Genomic DNA, 19,172 nt, shown 5'->3' on the forward strand with positions numbered 1-19,172 from the left:
ATACTTCTCCTGCATGTATAATGCTCCTGACAAGGTTCTGTACCCAAGTATTCTTGCTAAAAGACTACGACCCAAGTATTCTTGCTAAGATTATTAATAAGACCCAAGTATTCTTGCTCTTCTAGAGACAAGCCCATTATTTTAGCGGGCGACCTCAAAGCAAAACACTGAGAAATGAATTGCAGACGCACCAATAGAAACGGTGAAAATTCCTGAAATTGCTGGACTTTGCTATAAATCATTCCGTGTATTTTTGCGCTCCGTCTGAGTATACTTATCTTCCCAGCACTCCTAATGGAGGTGATACACTTGACGTCACTATCGACTTCGACTACCTCTATCCCTATGTGCCTTTAAGTCAGACAGGACTAGTCGTTGGAACATGTTCCCATAATTGTCACATTAGGCACTACCAAATTTGTGAAATCGAAACAGAAAAACATCACTGATTGGTCTCTTTTTAATACCCTACTTACCCAGAACACTGCTAACAAGGTTAGTCTCAAGTCTGTTCGAGATATTCATTCTGAAATCAACACTCTTACCATCAATGATGCCTATGAAAATGCCACTCGTAAGGTCCCGGCCGAGCGCTACACTGGGAAGCTCCCTGGCTAAATCAGAGATAAGCTCAAAGAAAGAAAGAAATTGAGAAAGAGATGGAACCTTACATGGGATCCTCAGCTCAAAAAGACTCTTAATAAATTTAACAGAGACATTAAAAAATGCATTTCTCAGCACAAGAAAGATGTGTGGGATGAAAAACTCCTTAGCTATAACGAGCTGAATAGCGACCTCTGGACCTTTGCCCTTAGACTTAAACATAAGTCTACTGTAAATAATCCAATTTACACGGAGCATAAAATTGCTCTAAATAACGCTGAAAAGGCTGATATCCTTGCAGACCATTTCAAGAAGCAGTTCTCGCCCAATGATAGCCCTTATGACTTTAACTTTGTCCGAAGTTACCCATTTCGTTACTGACTGGCTAAATGCTCCCACTATCCGGAACTGCCCTGAATTCTCCAAAAGAGTTCACAGATATCATCAAGAAACTCAAGACGCGGAAAGCCTCGGGCACGATCAGATCACTAATCCTGCCATCAAATACCTGCTCTTGAATATTATCACGAGATTCACAAGCATTTTAAATGCTTGCCTGAAGCATTCTTACTCTCGGCAATTTTGGAAACAGGCTAAAATCATCTTAACACATTAAAGGCGGGGGATCTTGACAAAAGTATGCTAGGTAACGCGGTGACCGCCCCGCCTCGTTTTTCGTCCTAGAGCGGGCGATATTTTGTGTAATCATAAAAAAATTTAGACTTAAAAAAGTTTATTTAAACTCTTAAAACTGCAAGAAATATTAAAAAAAGAACTAAACACTAATTACAAAAAATGTTTTAAAGTACATATTTATGAGAAGAATCTAGTATTTTTTATGAGTGTGGTAATGTTGATAACACTCGCCACGGTGAAGAGGTGCATTGCAAAACTCGCATTTGAAGCAAGTTAACTTTCTTTTTTTATGTGCCGCACAAACTACGCAGTTTCGTTGGGCATATAGCTTTTTGCCTTTATTTTCTATCCGAATTAATTTGTGCTTTTTGATGTCTAGCGAAAGACGTCCAGGCGGATCAATTTTACATCGTGGAGTCCGTGGTGCCGAATTCGATGTACCAGGTTGTGGCTCTTCAATGTCCATCAAATCGTCTGCAATATATATCTTTATTTTCACGTGAAACCATATTGAAAGATTTCAAAATTTACTGTAAGTAGAATTTTGAACAACCAAACAGCTTCAAACCACAAAACATACTAAATACAAATGTAAAGTGGCGCATGGATTGCGCAACCACATTGTGCAATCCATACGCTAGCTACAGTCGAGATAAATCGTATTACTACGACTCCCGCCTTTAAGCTACAGTCGAGATAAATCGTAGTACTACGACTCCCGCCTTTAAGCTACAGTCGAGATAAATCGTAGTACTACGACGCCCGCCTTTAAGGCTACAATCGAGATAAATCGTATTACTACGACTCCCGCCTTTAATGTGTTAATTCCTAAGCCAGGTAAAGATACCACGAAACCAGAGGGGTACAGACCTATAAGTCTTCTCCCCGGCTTAGGCAAGATTTTTGAGCAAATTATACTGTACAAATTGCATCCTTATCTTGACAAACTCCCTATCGAACAATTCGGATTTAGACGAGGACTTTCCGCCATAAAATTGTCAGACTTTAGGAGTTCGCCAGAAGGGAGATTCATAACAAGCAATGTGTTGTCCTTCTCATGCTGGACGTCGTGAAAGCTTTCGACCGCGTCTAGCAAGAGGGGCTTATTTACAAACTGATCTCCTTTGACTTTAGTAGAGAAAGCATTGAAATTATCTACTTCATCAAAAACAGGAAATTCTATGTCTCCGCTGGTAAAGATTTTTCAAGTCACAGAAATATTAATGCAGGTGTGCCCCATGCTCAAATTTGGGACCTATAATTTATCTTTTTTATGTAGCCGATCTTCCCATAGATCACTTAAATTACAATTATTTTCTTGGCTGCTACGCGGATGACATCGCGTTAGCAGCAAAGTCCATGAATGCTGAAAGGGCCATTCAAAACTTACAAATCTTGATGCCGCAACTTGAAAGCTGGTGCGTTAAATGGCGTATGGAAATAAATGCCCAGAAGTCCCAACTTTTTTTAATTAGAAGAACTCTCAGGACTCTAGGCTTTGCGACTCTTGGTCGCTCTCTCTTGCACACCTTTGTTCTCTTACAAATATGCTGTCATGATGAGTACTCGTCTTACGCCTTTTTGGCACTATTTCATTGAGCGGGATAAACGCGGTCTGCACGATATCTCGATTATACTGGACAGATTAGATTAGATTAGGTCCATGAACTTTATCGTGGACAAGAGGGTAGGATTGCACCTGTCTTCAGCTTAGGCATTGGGCAGCTTATATGTAAAAATATGAGTTTGTCCAGTTGTACCAATTTTGACAGAGAAATCAAGAACAGGATGGATCTAAGAGTTATTACTCCTCTTCCCCAACTGTCAATCTCTCTAGTGGATTTTCGATTTGAACAGTATTTTAAGTGCCGTCATGACTATTTACTTATAAATATCAATGCGTTCTCCAGGATTTGAACCTGGGTCTAAGGCTATAACAGCCAATTCATCTACCGCCATGCCAACAAGCCAAATGTTTTGTGTTTAATTTTTATAATGAGTATGAATTTTTGTAAATTTAATTATGGGCACCGGGCGACAGTATAAAAGTTAGAAAGTGTGCAAATGCTCTTATTAACATTATAACAGATTGCGGTATTAGTAGATAATTTTAGTAGATAATTTTTTTTTCTTTAGTTAAATAAATAATCTAAACAAGATTTGATTTCATGTTACAAATATTCATGAAAAACTGGAATAAGCAAACTCCATCTAAATTTATGAAAACTGTAAAATTTTTTACATGCATTTTATGAGACATTTTTTAACGATTATTCCCCCTTTTTTGATGGTCTTATAACGCTATCAGCCGCCGCACAATCATGCCAATTATTCATAAAAAAAAGATCTACCAGGTCGTTGCTACAAAAACTTTGATTTGTGCGGTCGGCAGAGAATTGACAATAAATTTCTGGAATGCCCTGCGATCAACATATCTGCCGATAAAAAGCAATCGCAATATACGAATACTATTAGCATTCCTGCGAAACTAAAGTGGCATTCATTTCTTTGGTTTTGCATAACTTTTTTTGTATTTCTATAATCACACAGTGATTATAGGGATACCCCCCCCAAAAAAAAGCACACGCTATAATAACACACAGGCCTTTCAGAAACCATCACAAATGATCAATTACTGATAAAAGAATTCATGAATATTAATAATTTTCGTTTTACCTAATGTTACTATTTTTTTCTAATGACTTCTTTAACTGACTGTTGCCTCTGTTAACAGAGATCTTCTCGGTTTTAATAGAAGTTCAGTTCTATATGTCTATAGTCAACGATTGCTAAAATAATAACTTTTGCTTTTGCGTATACGGTATATATACATATATATATATATGTGTGTGTGTGTGATGTACTAGCTTTTGTCCGGAATAAATAGATTGGTGAAGAAATATAGATGTAGTCGTAGCTTAAATTATCAGACGATAAGTTTAAAAAAACAGGATCCATTTATTATTGGTCAGGAGAAATAGCAGTTACAAAAATCCTATTTCAGGAGTAAATAAAAAAGAATTACTAATAACTTTTTGTATGAAGTTTACTGCACCGTTACATTAAAGAAAAGACCCCGATATTCCTTTGCGAGTCCTTTTATAGCCTCTGGAAAGGCGGAGCTTCCAAGAAAGGACGTCAGCCATTCCAGTTCGCTTTAAATATCTCGAACATTCTAAAAATGTACGTGTAGAAAAGGCGGGAAAAACAACTTGACTACGGGGCTGTGGATTTAATTCCACGTACTTTTCAATAAGAGACCATAGCCATTAATAAAATGAAAAGAATTTTAAGTGTATTCTTGACTATGGAATTTTATTATTACATATATATATATATATATATATATATATAGAGAGAGAGAGAGAGAGATAAACACAGTGCTAAATGTATATATAGGTTTATTAATGCCAAACAGACGACTCTTTTATGTCTCATCCATCACGTTCGGAACAAGTCTGCAGTGCGAAATTTTTAATATAAGAGCAAAAACTGAATTAGGCGAAAGAAAAGACATCTCTCAATGATGTTAATGGTAGAGTAATGCATTTCGATTTCGGCCGTATTTAATGATGGATGGTCAAGGTCGACAACTATCAACTATACATCTGATAACTTCAATAAATTTCAATTAAATTATTCTAAAGTATAGCAGAATTAATATTATATGTATATAAACATAAGAGCTTACTTTATTTAATGACGCTCTGCATTTTGGAATGACTTTGGAATGACTTGAAAACACACTGCATTTGTAGTAAAACTCTACAATAAATTTCTATAATATACTTACATGAATGCTTAATAACTGGAAGAAAGACTTCAATTTGCGCTCACAGTCGATTTCTCCTGTGTAGAATAAGATTTTCCAAGCTACGTAAGCCAAAGCTTCAGCAAGAAGTGCTTTAAAGGTAGATTCCATAAAAGATATAATATTAAGTAAATATAAATTTTGATACTTATTATAAATATTGTATCCGTCGCTCATGAATGAAAAAATAATCGATGATAAATACAGGAAAGGTATGAAATGCTTCGTATCGCTGTAAAGACGCTCCATAATCTGTAACATCAATGAAAAATTTGCAAGATGACGGATGAGCAATAATAATGGATATTTTATGCTGAATGGGGTTTTTTAAAATTAGATTATAATTTAAGAAAACATATTCACTGATGCGTCCGTCACGTTGGATACGATCATATGTTTCACGCGAAGCACTATTTTAATTTACTAAATCATAGCTGTGAAATATAACAAATATTTGACTTAATAACGTTTTAAATAGTTTTCTAAAAGTGATACAAGTTGAATAATTGCAAAAATTATAAATTTTCCTTATACAGTTTTCTCCACCTGCCTTTTTACTTCCTTGTACGAAGTAAAAAGGAAGTACTGTAATCGCGAAAAGTTTCAGGCAGCATATTTCAACGAAAATATCCTTTTTGACCGCTATCGAATGCAATTTAACGATGTTTTTGTGTGATATCTGTACGTAAGCACAGAATAAAATACTCTTTTCCTTCAAAAAAATTATAAAACTGCTTTAAAATTAATTCTGAAGAGAATTTTTCGTGGCGTCTGTACGAACGTATGTACGTACGTGCGTGCGTGCGTACGTACGTATCTCGCATAACTCAAAAACGAGTAGCCTCAGAACGTTGAAATTTTGTATATAGGACTGCTATAACATGTAGATGTGCACCTCGTATTTTGGTTGCAATCGGCCCCACCAAACGTATATAAATCTATTTATATATATATCCACTCTATTACCCGGCTCAGTGATCTCAGTTTCTTTACTCTTATATGTTTGTAAATTGTACATTTTTTGCTTTAAAAGTGATTGAATTATGTGGTTTTTATCTTCCGGTTAAGGATTTTATGCCTTTAGTAAATCAGTGTGCAATATTTTTAGAATTATCAGCAATTTTAAAGTTGTTTAATTGCCGCTAAGCCTGTTTTTAATGGCGGCCATTGATGTTTACATTTGAAACAGGAGACTAGTGGATTTGTTGCCAATCTAGAGAAACTTAGCTTCGCAAAAACAAAGATAACGCATTCATTTATTATTGCCAATTAAATTATGCTTAATTCTTTCTGGAATTTTTTCGAGGAAATAAGCGTTAGAGATTTACTTCGTAATTTTTAATATAGATATTTTGAGTTTTTATGTATTTTTGCCTTCTCGCGAAAGAACTGAATTAATTAAATGAGAAATACTCATTTAATTCTGTGAAAAACTGTTTCTTTTTTGTTTTATTTGCTTAATTTCTTTTAGACATAGTTCTAGTTTTATTATAATATTTGAATAGAACATGTGGCCACGATTAGATAATTCTTTAAATGATATATATTTTGTGCATTCTGAGTTATAATATTGTTGCGTGCGTACGGGTTCGTTATGAAATGAATGCACAAGTCCGATGAAAAATGAACAAAAATTTATTATTATCACAACAAAACTGCTTAAATTTTCTCAAATTATCATGCAGTATTACAATATCTCACAGTAGTTATCTTTTAACTACTCAAATGTCCAATAGAACGTAATTCAAAACAGCTAAAAAACGCTAATCCGCGAATTCGCTACAATCAACAAGAGCAGTTTTCTAAACAACAACAAACTAAGCAACTACTGCAAACTGAGATGTTTTCCTCCTTTTGTAAGATTTTAAAATCACGCGCTAGAATTTTCCAGTACTTTCTCGAAATCAAAAAGAGATATTTATTTATTTAATGCACGCGCTCTTGTATTTTCAATTTTCTGACTTAGCTTTCTTTTAATATTTGTAACGCGCTGCACTGCGCGAGAAATAAAACCATTTAATTTATAATTGAACTAACATTAGCTTTTTAAATACCAAATTCTTTACACTGCCCCCTTCCCAAGGACTGCACGTCCCGAGCAGTACAATCCCTGGACAGGAAGCTAAACTTACAACAGTGGCATAAATGCATTAATAAGCATTACATTACAATAATAAACATGAACAATAAATGCAATAACTAACTTAAACAAATCAAATGCTATCAAATACTAAATACAAAACAAATACTAAATACAAATCAAATACTAAATGCATATCAAATACTAAATACAAATCAAATCAAATACACATTTATAAACAAAAAGGACCATGGTCTGATACTATTTACAATTATTTACATTACGTACTATGGCCATAATAATGAGCTAACCAGTTGTAATATCAGGTTTAGACTTTAGGTTTAGAGTTCGAAGACTTACAAATCCGAACCACGACGTCATTCGTGTTCAGCACTGTATATGGACCATCCGAAGGTGACTGTAATTCAGGCCTGACTCCTTTTCGTCGAATCGGGTTCCACAACCACACCTTGTCTCCTTTGTTGAATCTATGTCCAGTAGCTCTCGCGTTGTATTTGGTCTTCACTTTCTCCGTCGCCAAGTTCACTCGCTTTCGTGCGGAACGGTGCATCACTTCAAAACGGGCCTGGACATCTTGGATGTGTTCCTCAGGCGATGAAGGCGCATCCGTATGGCGATCAAACAGGTGCTCACAAGGCAGACGAAGGTCTCGACCGGAGAGCATCTGTGATGGTGAATACCCGGTAGTCTGGTGTTTCTCTCCGACCCTAGGAGGATTTAGGCAGCTTTCTGAATGACATGAGACGTCGGCGTTTCCAGGCGATGATTCCTTTTGAAGATGGATCGTCATGGCTTCAGATGCTGAGAACAGCTTATTCTTTTTGAAATCTAAGGAAAAATTGTGTTTCCTTAAAAAGTCCAATCCGAGTATGCATGGATCTGTAATATCCGCCACATATGCCGTGTGATTGTAGGCGGCACTTCCAAACGTGATATTCACGTTTAACTTCCCAGCTATCTCGATCTTGTCACCAGACGCAGTCTGAAGGGTAATGCAGGATGGCGTCCAAATAAGTTTATCTTTAAACTGTTCAGCTAAATTTTTCCTAATGATGGTAACATTAGCTCCTATGTCAATGATCATATTCCAAGGAACTCCATTGATATGTCCATTGATGGGCAGTCCGTTACTGTTGCCACTCACCGTAGAAATCTTGAGTGCTTTAAAACAAGGTTTTTCATTATCTGGCAACCTCCGTTCCTCGATATGGTCATTTATTTGTTTCCTGCGTCGTTGCTGAGAAATGGTCTCAATGTTCATACCCTGGGGTGTTCTGCAATTCTTTCGTACGTGGCCTTCAGCTCCACAGTTCCAGCACTTTGGTTTCTTGTCAATCCTTTTCCTTCCCATGGCATTTAATTGTCTGTTTGAATCGTATGCCTTATTTTCCGTGCTCTGGGGTGTTCTGCAGTTCCTTCGTATGTGGCCTTCAACACCGCAGTTCCAGCACTTTAGGGTCGGTTTCTTTTCTCCACTATTCCGTCTCAAGGCATTCACTGGTCTTCTCAACTCATCCGTTTTATTATTCGTGCCCTGGGGTGTTCTGCAATGCCGTCGTAGGTGACCTTCAGAACCACATCTCCAACACCTTCGAGCCACTTTGTTCTCACTGCTACTCCGTATCAAAGCGTCGACTTGTCTGGATAAATCATCTAAACGAGCCATCAGTTGATCCACTGGCTCGTGGACTAGGATAGCTCTGACTGGGTAGCGGTCTGTATGAGTTGCTTGCTGGGCTGCCTCGAATTTCATGGCGTATACTAGAGCGCTTTTTAAATCTTTAACATCCGCCATTCGTAGAGCCTTCTGTATTTCGGGATCACGGATGCCATCGATAAAGTACTGCAGGGACAGGATTTCCCTCGTTTCTCTCGGGCACTCCGTAAAGGCGAGGTGGGACAGCCTTTCAACATCCGTGGCGAGTTCCTGGAGTGATTCTGTGGGCTTCTGTTGACGGGATTTTAATTGAAGCCTGCTGTAGTCTTTTAAACACTTCTCGCCAAAGCGCAGCTCCAATGCGCCGGATAGAGCTTCCAAGTCAAGTCTTTGGTTTTCTGGAAGTGTCTGCAGGATATCCACTGCGTCTGCTCTCGCGGCGAGATGACAGGCCTTAGTTTGGGAATCCCATCCATTCGCATCCGAAACGATAGAAAATTGTGTTTTATACACTTGCCAGGATGTCTTCCCATCATATGTGGATAACTTCAGAGATGGACGAGCAGGCATCGATAAGAATTTAAAACCCTTAGAATTGCTTCCTTCTGTCGCTATGCTCTTCTTTAAAGTGTCAACTTCTTTTGCAACAGCAGCAGAAACCATTTCCTCAATTTGTTGTTGGACGGCAGAAACTCTTTTTTCAATTTGTTGCTCTACCGCAGAAACTCTTTCTTGAATTTCTCCAACTTTGTCTTCAACTGTGTCCATTCTTCCTTCCATAGCTTGGAACTTGTTTTCTATTATGCAAGTAATTTCTCTCTTCAATTCCTCTTGACCTACTTTAATTTCCTCCTTAATGGATTCCTGGCCCAATTTCATTTCTCCTTTAACGGATTACTGGCCAAACTTAATTTCTTCTTTAACGGACCTAATTTCTTCTTTAACAGAGTCTTTCATTTCTTCTTTAAATGTAGCAAAGGCTACCATGAATTGTTTTAACTGTTCTTCCATCGCTCTTGTGATTGGCATTCAATACCCCACTTCTGACACCAAAAATTGTTGCGTGCGTACGGGTTCGTTATGAAATGAATGCACAAGTCCGATGAAAAATGAACAAAAATTTATTATTATCACAACAAAAATGCTTAAATTTTCTCAAATTATCATGCAGTATTACAATATCTCACAGTAGTTATCTTTTAACTACTCAAATGTCCAATAGAACGTAATTCAAAACAGCTAAAGAACGCTAATCCGCGAATTCGCTACAATCAACAACAGCAGTTTTCTAAACAACAAACTAAGCAACTACTGCAAACTGAGATGTTTTCCTCCTTTTATAAGATTTTAAAATTACGCGCTAGAATTTTCCAGTACTTTCTCGAAATCAAAAAGAGATATTTATTTATTTAATGCACGCGCTCTTGTATTTTCAATTTTCCGACTTAGCTTTCTTTTAATATTTGTCACGCGCTGCACTGCGCGAGAAATAAAACCATTTAATTTATAATTGAACTAACATTAGCTTTTTAAATACCAAATTCGTTACAGTATGAATGAAATATAATACTGTTAAGTAAACTTAGCGCCAGAGTGTCGCTATGGTAAACAAAGTGAATTTTAAAGAATGCATTTATTCTATTGTGGTTTATGCGCTGTCGGCGAAATAGGTTTAATTCAATCTAATAAGTTTAAATAAAATGCAAGAAAAAATGCGTATAATTTAATATTCCGTACAAGGAAGTCATGTGGTGTACACATTATATTTTGTAAAGTGATTAAAACAGTAAATTTTAACAATAATTCTTTTTAGCATCTTTGTTTTGCGTAACTTCTATAATTACGACTGATTTCAGTTTTTAATGAATTTCTAAAAGCAAATAAATTAATTTTAAGATTATTATGTATATTTTGTCATATAAGCCTTATTTATATTTAAGCTACCTGGACTTGTGCTAATAATTCGCTTGGAAATTCTTCAAGATCCTTTAAGTTTAGTCCCCCATTGTGTACTTCTTATGCTACTACCATTAAGCTCATTCCTTGTTCTTTTTCGAAGCTCTTTGAGAAAGATTCGACAGATTTCGTTAAACAGGTAGACATAAAAAGGAATTTGACTACAGCAATTATAAATATGAAGGCTGTTTTTTTTCAGTAAGGTCCGCTTTGCAATATAAACTAAAAACATTTTTTCAAAAAGACATTTATCTTCTGAATCTATATATAATTCTGTATTATTTTACATAACTTCCTTGTTAATGTAAAAATTTATCATAATGAAAAAAAAAAAGAGTTTTAGATGCCCTTTTAATATAAATCTTTATCCTCAGATATCCTCAGATAACAGTCAGTTATTCACTGTCGTTTTCATTTCTCCATGTCATTTACTCAAATCTCTTGTTTGCATGAGTATTAGTCTCAACTGTTTGTACGAAATCGTCAGTGATTACAGATGGCCGACCAAAGCACAATACATCATGGAAGTTTTCCCCACTGTCCTTGAAGTATCTCACCTGCTTTTGCCTTTTACTGTCACTCACTGCATTGTCATGGTGCACTTCGTATATCTATTGATAAATATCCGCAGATTTTATGCTTCTTATTATTAGGCTGATCTTAGACGACTGATCGGATTTCACAGCAATTAGGGCGCTCGATATTCTTAAACATTTTAACGTCACACTACGAAGTGCACAGACTTACGCAGTGAATACATGATGAATCAGGTTCTGCTCAAAAAATTCTGGAAGCCTGTGCGCACACTCATTCTCATGCACACACAAAATTTCAAATCGTATCACAAACAGACTTTGCTTTAAAAATACTGTGCTGTACATGATCTACATTCTGCACACAAAAATGAGACAGTTCTTTACTTTATGTTCTTCTGAGCCGATTGTCAAAATTTAACTTGCGTTTCTCATGTTTTGAAAACGCGAAAGAATATATATTAATTTTATGGATATCATTGTAGGTATACACATAGGTATTTTGACACAAAATTGGTCTTTTTTCTGAAGTAACATGTCGATTTTTCCATATTTTGATTCTATAACTTAAATTATGCCTAAATATTAAACTGTGTAAAATTAGGTGAGAAACTTACAAAGAAATATTAAAATTTACCTTAGTGCACTTTTTTTTCAGTTTGAGCCAAGAATATTCGTTTAGAGAAATTCTTGATTTATGGTAGCGAATTTTCCTTTTCCCATTTTATTTTAATGGGGCAAAAAGGTGCATTGTGTAGTATTTAAAATAATTTTCTTCATATGTTTTAATCGTAGTTGTTATTATTAGATCTATAAACCATATTTGGACTTATTATTGATTAGAAAAAGATGCCAAATTTCAAAACTTTCCAATATGTAAATTCTCTTATGCCTTAGGAAAGTTTGAATAAAAAACTCTTAATTTTCTGCAGGTATGCTTAGAAATGTATCCACTTTAAGCTAATGGTAACAATTTTATGCTATAATTCAACATTTTTTTGAAAAATTTATAAAAACTACTAAAAATTGCGAATATTAAGAATAAATCAGAAACCATCTGCGAAATTTATTTGGATTGAAACTAAATTTCAAATTCTGAAAGAAGGAATCGAGTAATTTTAATAAAAAAAAGAGATATACCAAATTCAATTAGCGTTGAGGAGCTAAAATTTTGAGAGTTAACTTATTAAAACTTACTAGTGCTCTTTTTACAAAATTTGGCACCTAAGATTAAGTTAAGCTGGGAATCAAAGTATGGGGAAAAAATCAGCATTTGATTTCAGAAAAAGTTCGATTTTGTTTGAAATACCTATGTTAGAACAATACTATATACAAATCTAGTATATACGCTATTGAGACATAAAAAGCGCTAGATAATTTTGTCAATCGGAATAAAGAAAAGGGACCTCTTTTCTGCGCAGAATGTACCTAAGTGCGCAGAATGTAATACAGATGGAGGACAAAATACAAGTAATACGAACATCTGTGAAATAATGGAAAATCTTTATTAATAGAGGATTCGACCTCTCTTTGACTGAAGTACAGATTGAATGCGATGTGGGATAAATGCATAAAGGTCACTGACAATATTTAAAAGAATATTAAGCCATTCCTCCTGCAGAACGGTCTCTAATTCCGAAAGTCCGCATGGAGGTGGAAATCGGGAACGAAGTTTGGACTTCAAATATGTCCATAATTGTTCAATAATATTCAAGTCCGGAGATTGATGGAGCCAAGCGAGATAGATGTCCAGTTACATCGTCATGCTCTTTGAACCATTCTTGAATAAACCTAGCAGTGTGGATAGGGGCGTTGTCTTCTTGAAAAAACGGTCGCTCCCCAGGGAATACAGTCTGGACAAAAAGATGGACATGATCCCTTAGAATGCTCAGATAGTGATTGGATGTGATCCTTCTATGCAGAATAACAAGTGGCCTAAGACCGCGCCAAGATATCGCACCCCATACCATAACGGCGCCACCCCCATACTTCACAGTCGCCAAGAGGCACTCAGGATGAAACGCTTCTATGGGCGTTCTCTATACATAAACGCGTCCGGTCGTCTGAAATAGGGTGAATGACGATTCATCTGACCATATTACCTGTTGACACTGATGAGGGGCCAGCCTTTGTTGAAACGGGGTCCTGGAGATGAATGTTCATTTCGGATGTTATCTCGGATAACGATTACTTGTGCTTTCGGGATACTATGCGCTTCAAGACCCGTCTATCCCTATCAGCCAGCTTTAACTTTAGGCCACTGTTGTGCTTTGAAGACGTCGTCTTACCATCTTTCGTGTAGGCTGTCATAACGGCTGATACTATACTCCTTGCACACTCACAAGGTTTGCTGTGTCCGTAACCGATGCTTCACTTAAAACGCGCTCCAACTATCATTCCGCTTTGGAACTCTGACAGGACTGACATTTCAACTTCTCACAGACAGTTCGATTGAAGCATGCAACGCAGGTGACTACTGTTGAGAGACTGATACCTTCCTCTTCACGCTCATTAGGTGGTAGACTTCTGTAGGTGTAAAATACGTCATACGTTTTCACAGGTTTCGCATTATTTTGTTCTCCATCTGTATCATGATTGCTGCAGATCGGCATTCCTTATCATCAAGTTCTTCAATTAAAGTAAAAGAAAAAAAAAGTCATCATTCATACTTTTTCATTCATCGTTCATACTGACTTGAAAAAAAATCTGAAAGCTTTCAGATTTTATATTACGCCCAAAAGGGCATTTTTTTAACGTTTTGTGTGTTACCTTTATTTATTAAATATGTTGTTCTCAATTAAAACACATAAAATGCAATTCAATAGCTATATCACAAAATATTTAAAAACAGTATATCTTTATAGAGTTTACGATTCACCGTCTTGTGCGCTGGAGATAAAAATATTTTTTCGATACAATGTTGCCATTGCTCGCTTTGAAATCTATGAGTTTGTTACTGAAAATTTCGTTGTTACAAAATATTAAATTTATAATAAAACAAATTCCAAATGCCAAATTAGGGCTTCTTGATGCCTATATTCGGTGGATGATTACGTTATTCAAAATTTAATGGCTATAGGTACCGTTGTTTTAACACAATGCTAGAAACATTCATACATTTAAGCAGATGCTTCATTATTTAATTTCTTTAAATATAACACGGGGCGATGATATTTGGTGGCAACAATTTCGTAAGTGAAGAGAACATTTAAAGTTTTCAACGCAAAATGCCAAAACGAAGTTAATAGCCCTTTGGGCTAACAAAACCGATAATAGAGTTATCATCAGTAATGCCAGTAGTACCGAGAAATAGAGCAATGTATACTAAAAGTAATATAAAGAAAGCGGAGAAGATCTAAAAGGCTGATCCGTATTTCCATCTTCTTATTTAAGATTTAAACAATAAGATGATTTTATTCACTAAAATATAAAATAACGCATGTAAAATCTAAACGAATTAGTAAACAAACTAAATGAACAAAACACTTTTCAAGAGAAAATTCTATTTTACTCACCTAAAGACAACACAACAAACTGCTCTTAAACTCGTTTTTTTTTTATTTCATACATTTTCTAAAAATACTATGCACTTTTTAAATTTATTTTTTCTCTCGTATTCATAAGAGACGTGTGCATCATTTTAACAATATGTGAGCGGAAATAAAGTAAATAAATTCTTAAAAAATTTGGAATGAAATGTTCGAGTTCGAGACAGTGCAGACATCTCCACAGTGCGACAAATTCACATATTCACTTACAGATTCTTCATTTTTTAATAACTGAGAATAAGGATTTCATCAATTTTATTAAAAATTAGGTTTCATTAATAGGGGTTATAATTTAAAACTATTAATTCATTTAATAGTTTTCAATAATTGTTTCATATATTTATTTTGGCAGCATATTTTTTTTAAATCAAAATGTTACTGAAATTACTGCTTTATATTTTTTATTCGAAACATATTAACTTAAAGAATTAAAATTTTCAACTTTGATGAAACGTTCGGTCAAATGATCATTTTTCAGTTCGGAACCATCCAAATTAAGGAACTCAAACTTCTGCTTGAGGAAAACTTATCTCCATTTTGCCACAAACAAACGGTTTTTAAAGCTAATAGCACACTGGAACTGAAATCTCACGTGATATATTATTTGTAACCGTAAAGGAGGGATCATTCATTGAAACAATTTGCCATTAATTCTCATTTTGGGATTTTCTCAGTTTTTGAAACTTTGAGGTTCGCAATTTTTGGATCCCCTTGGATTGTTTCTTCATATATTTTGGACAAACGTTTTCGAAAAAAAAAATTCTAATAACTTTTAATATTTTGTATTAATCTTCCATTCACGTTAACGATTTAATGTATTTACTTGCATCAACTTTTTTTCCTCGATCTTTGGTATAAAGGAATCACCGTAATGGAATAGGAATGTTAATACGTTCATTATTCTATTCACAATTTCTTTCCTTTCAAACCCATTACTTCTTTCTAAGTGCATATCAATCATTTTAAATTCTGACATCAGGAAGCGTTCCTGAAGAAATCCAATTGAATAGTAATAGAATATTACAATTTCTTATTCTGTTTTCTCTATTCTTCACTGAAATGCTTTCTTACAAACCGCAAAATACATTTCGCATCTGACGCCAAAGGCAGATACTTCACTATCCGATAACATTAAAAACAGCCGCTTCATTCAAAACATCGCTTTCTGAAAACGGAATATAGAGTTTTCGCATATAAAACTACCATTTATACAGCTGTCTATATGACCGAAAATGGATAATTTTTACTCCTATTGTGAAGTGTCAGAACCACATAAAAAACTTCATTTTTTATTCCATTTTTCCTCTATTGAACTTCACATTTTAGGCAGACGATGTCGTTTACCGTCGCTGTAACCGTGCCGAACAGATTTCTCCGGAATTGATGTGGGCCATGCAGACATCCACTTTTGAATGCATGTGTATCTTTCTATACATTGGCAGAGTATTGTAACAGAGACGCGGTCCAGGCCCCCTGGGAATTTTAGGGAAGGAAAATGCGTGAGTTTTTTTTTTTCAACATGCAAAAAAGGCGCGTCCAAACTTAGGAAAGAAGCTAACCAAGCAAACGAGTGCTTTGTGTGCGAAAATAAACTTTAAGAATTTCGGACTTCCACGTCAGGTTTACTTCTTAAAGAGATCTTTCTGTGGTTTTCCGGAGGTTGTCCAGCTGTCGAATAAGTAACAGAAAAGGAATAAAAAGAAACTTTGCACTTTCATCTTTGATGATTTAATAAAAAACAAAATTCTGTTACTAGCAACTTTCTTATGAACTTTATCTGTTAAAAATACTTTACTATGTAGATTTCATTGTGCAACTTTTATTTTTCTTTAAAAATTGTTTATGTAATATAAAGCTATTACTCTCATTAAAGAAAATGTATATACATGTTTAGTATAAAAGAAATAAATATATTCAAAGTTTTATAGAAATGTGCATAAGTGACATATTCATATTTAGTCTTCTTTTAGAACTTTTCATTAGTCCAGCAACGATGTTGCACTACTTTCCCTTTGGGAGAACTTTTCTTCAAAGAAAACGTTAAGCCTTTCACATAAGAGGAAAAGAACACAAGAGCTTACTCTCATTACATACAGAGATTAAAAAATTAATGCAGTGAAATACCAAGATATACATTGAGTTCGACAAGAAGAAACGAAAGCAAACCTCATCTTAATAAATTAATGCTGTGAAATACCAAGATATACATTGAGTTCGACAAGAAAAAAACGAAAGCAAACCTCATCTTAATAAATTTTATTATTTAAACAAGTAGTTAAAACCAGTTAATTTCTTATAAAGAAATAGCACTAAAATTTTAGTTCTTAACAAATCATACAAAGAGTAAGATGATAATATAAAATATAAGTACCTTTACATATTTTTACGATTAACATGTGATTCAGCCAGTTATAACAAACATATACATAACCAACAAAATTCTTGCTTATCCGATTGCAAGTATAGATAATACGGTTATATATATTAATTTTAATAACCTTCAAACTTGAAAATCATTACTCAGTTACAATTTTATATATATTGTTACGAAATGTACAGGCGAGGGGAGATAGCTTCCCCACAAAGCAGTTTTAGGGTTGCCATAAAAATGGCAAGGGAATGCAGGGTTGCCACATTTGTCGAGAAATCGCCCATTTGGCGAGATTTGGCGACAAAATTGGCGATATACCATGGACGGATGGAGAACCTTCTGGAACGAATTCTTACCGGTTTAGCCCAGAATGTTCTCGAACACAAGCCGAAACCTATATAAACTTTGCTGGTCCACAGTCAGTGTGTGTGCCTCGTCTAGCGAGCTGATAGTCAGTCATTGAGCGAGTGTCTCGAAGTCTAGCGCCGAGTTGGTCGTCGAGTGCTTCGAGAGAGTCTTTTAGTGCATCGCGAATTAGTGCATCGTCGAGTTTTGTCTTAGACTTGCTGAGTCGAGAGCTATACTCTGTTTTAATGTGTATCGTCGAGTGCATCGAGTGGAGAGTCTCGAGAGTACGTGGAGTTCCGAGAACGACCAAAAGAGTCGGAAGCTGTACTCTGGTGTCTTGCAGTGAAGCTATCTCCACCGTTATTGTCTGACAGTGTGAAGGCTGTGTCGCTGATTGTTCCAGCGTGTTTATAGTAGATTTTCGGCGACTGTAAAAAGTGTTATTGGAGCTGTCCTGTCCTGATTAATATTGGCTAAATAAAGTGTGTTTCGATACTTCATCAAGTGTCGTCGTTATTCACTCCAAATCTACGAACCCCTAAGAACGTAAAGGAAGAAAATAACGTAACAATTGGTGTCAGGAAGAGAAAAACGTAACAATATGATTATGGTTCGTAATACCCAGATATCTAAACACTTATACAACACAATTCTAGAGTAGAAAGTAGATATATAATTATCTTTCTATTTTTCGATACTCTGAAAATAAGCACAATCTATTTTTAATGTTAAATCGTAATAATTAGGAAACTTATCTTATTGTTTATTTATTTATTTTCTTGATCTTAATAATTATGAAGCAGATCTTACTGAAATTTAAATGAGCACAGGCATACCCAGAAAAATTTAGAACCAGAAGACCCAGAAAAAACCAGAATACCCAGAGTAGAAACCAGAATACCCAGCGTATACCCAATAAAAAAACAATATGAAGGTAAAGGTACATTTATCTTATTAAACTGTAATAAACATAGGTGCCAGACAAAAATTGCTTAGACAGAAATACACTTGGATCGTCAAATCGGGTGACATGTTACAGAACAAAATCTATAGCTGCCTTTTCGTGCTACAGTAAATACAATTTCTTATTTAAATCTACGAGATTCAAATACAAGTAATAAAACCTGAAAGATTTCAGATTTCTTTCAGTTTTTATACTACGCCCGAATGGTCGTTGCTTTTCATTTACAGACACCTACATGCAGATCCTTCATTATTTATTTTTTTCAATATAACACAGGGCAATAATATTTGGAGGGAACAATTTTATGAGTTTATTTTTAGGTTATCGCAATCGAATAAGCATTTTAGTTTCAGGCATGTACCATTAAAATTTACATTTCGATAATCAGGAATATTCAATTATGTTATTCTTTTCATATTCGGAATACAAATGTTACATATTGCAAACGTATTTTACTATAATTCAAAGAATGTAGCGACATAGTATAGTAATATTAGACATAATATAAATTTCTAACGTTATTAAATTCTTATTGAAGTCTTTATAAAACTGTTATTCTATCACATTACGTTATGCTACTATAAATATATTATCCACTCTCCTTGGCAAGTGTTGCCACTGCCTAAAACTTAAGAAATGTTTAA

At 35.1% G+C, this 19,172-nt stretch overlaps 1 protein-coding gene across 6 annotated transcripts in view; it reads right to left on the minus strand.

The window, feature by feature from the left end:
- Positions 1 to 19,172, minus strand: part of LOC118182859 (uncharacterized) — a 99,241-nt gene that overhangs the window by 19,404 nt on the left and 60,665 nt on the right. The window contains exon 1 of one of the 6 annotated variants that reach the window (XM_085822224.1): positions 5,033 to 5,322. The exons of the other annotated variants lie outside the window; for them this stretch is intronic. Coding sequence (XP_085678350.1) covers positions 5,033 to 5,311 — 279 coding nt within the window. The 5' untranslated portion in view covers positions 5,312 to 5,322. Of the gene's footprint in view, positions 1 to 5,032; positions 5,323 to 19,172 lie in introns of those variants that run through there. 6 annotated transcript variants of the gene reach the window in all.

This window comes from Stegodyphus dumicola, chromosome 8 (genome assembly GCF_044657685.1).
Source record: "Stegodyphus dumicola isolate Sdum_Otavi_A_Nest chromosome 8, ASM4465768v1".
NCBI classification, from domain to species: domain Eukaryota; kingdom Metazoa; phylum Arthropoda; class Arachnida; order Araneae; family Eresidae; genus Stegodyphus; species Stegodyphus dumicola.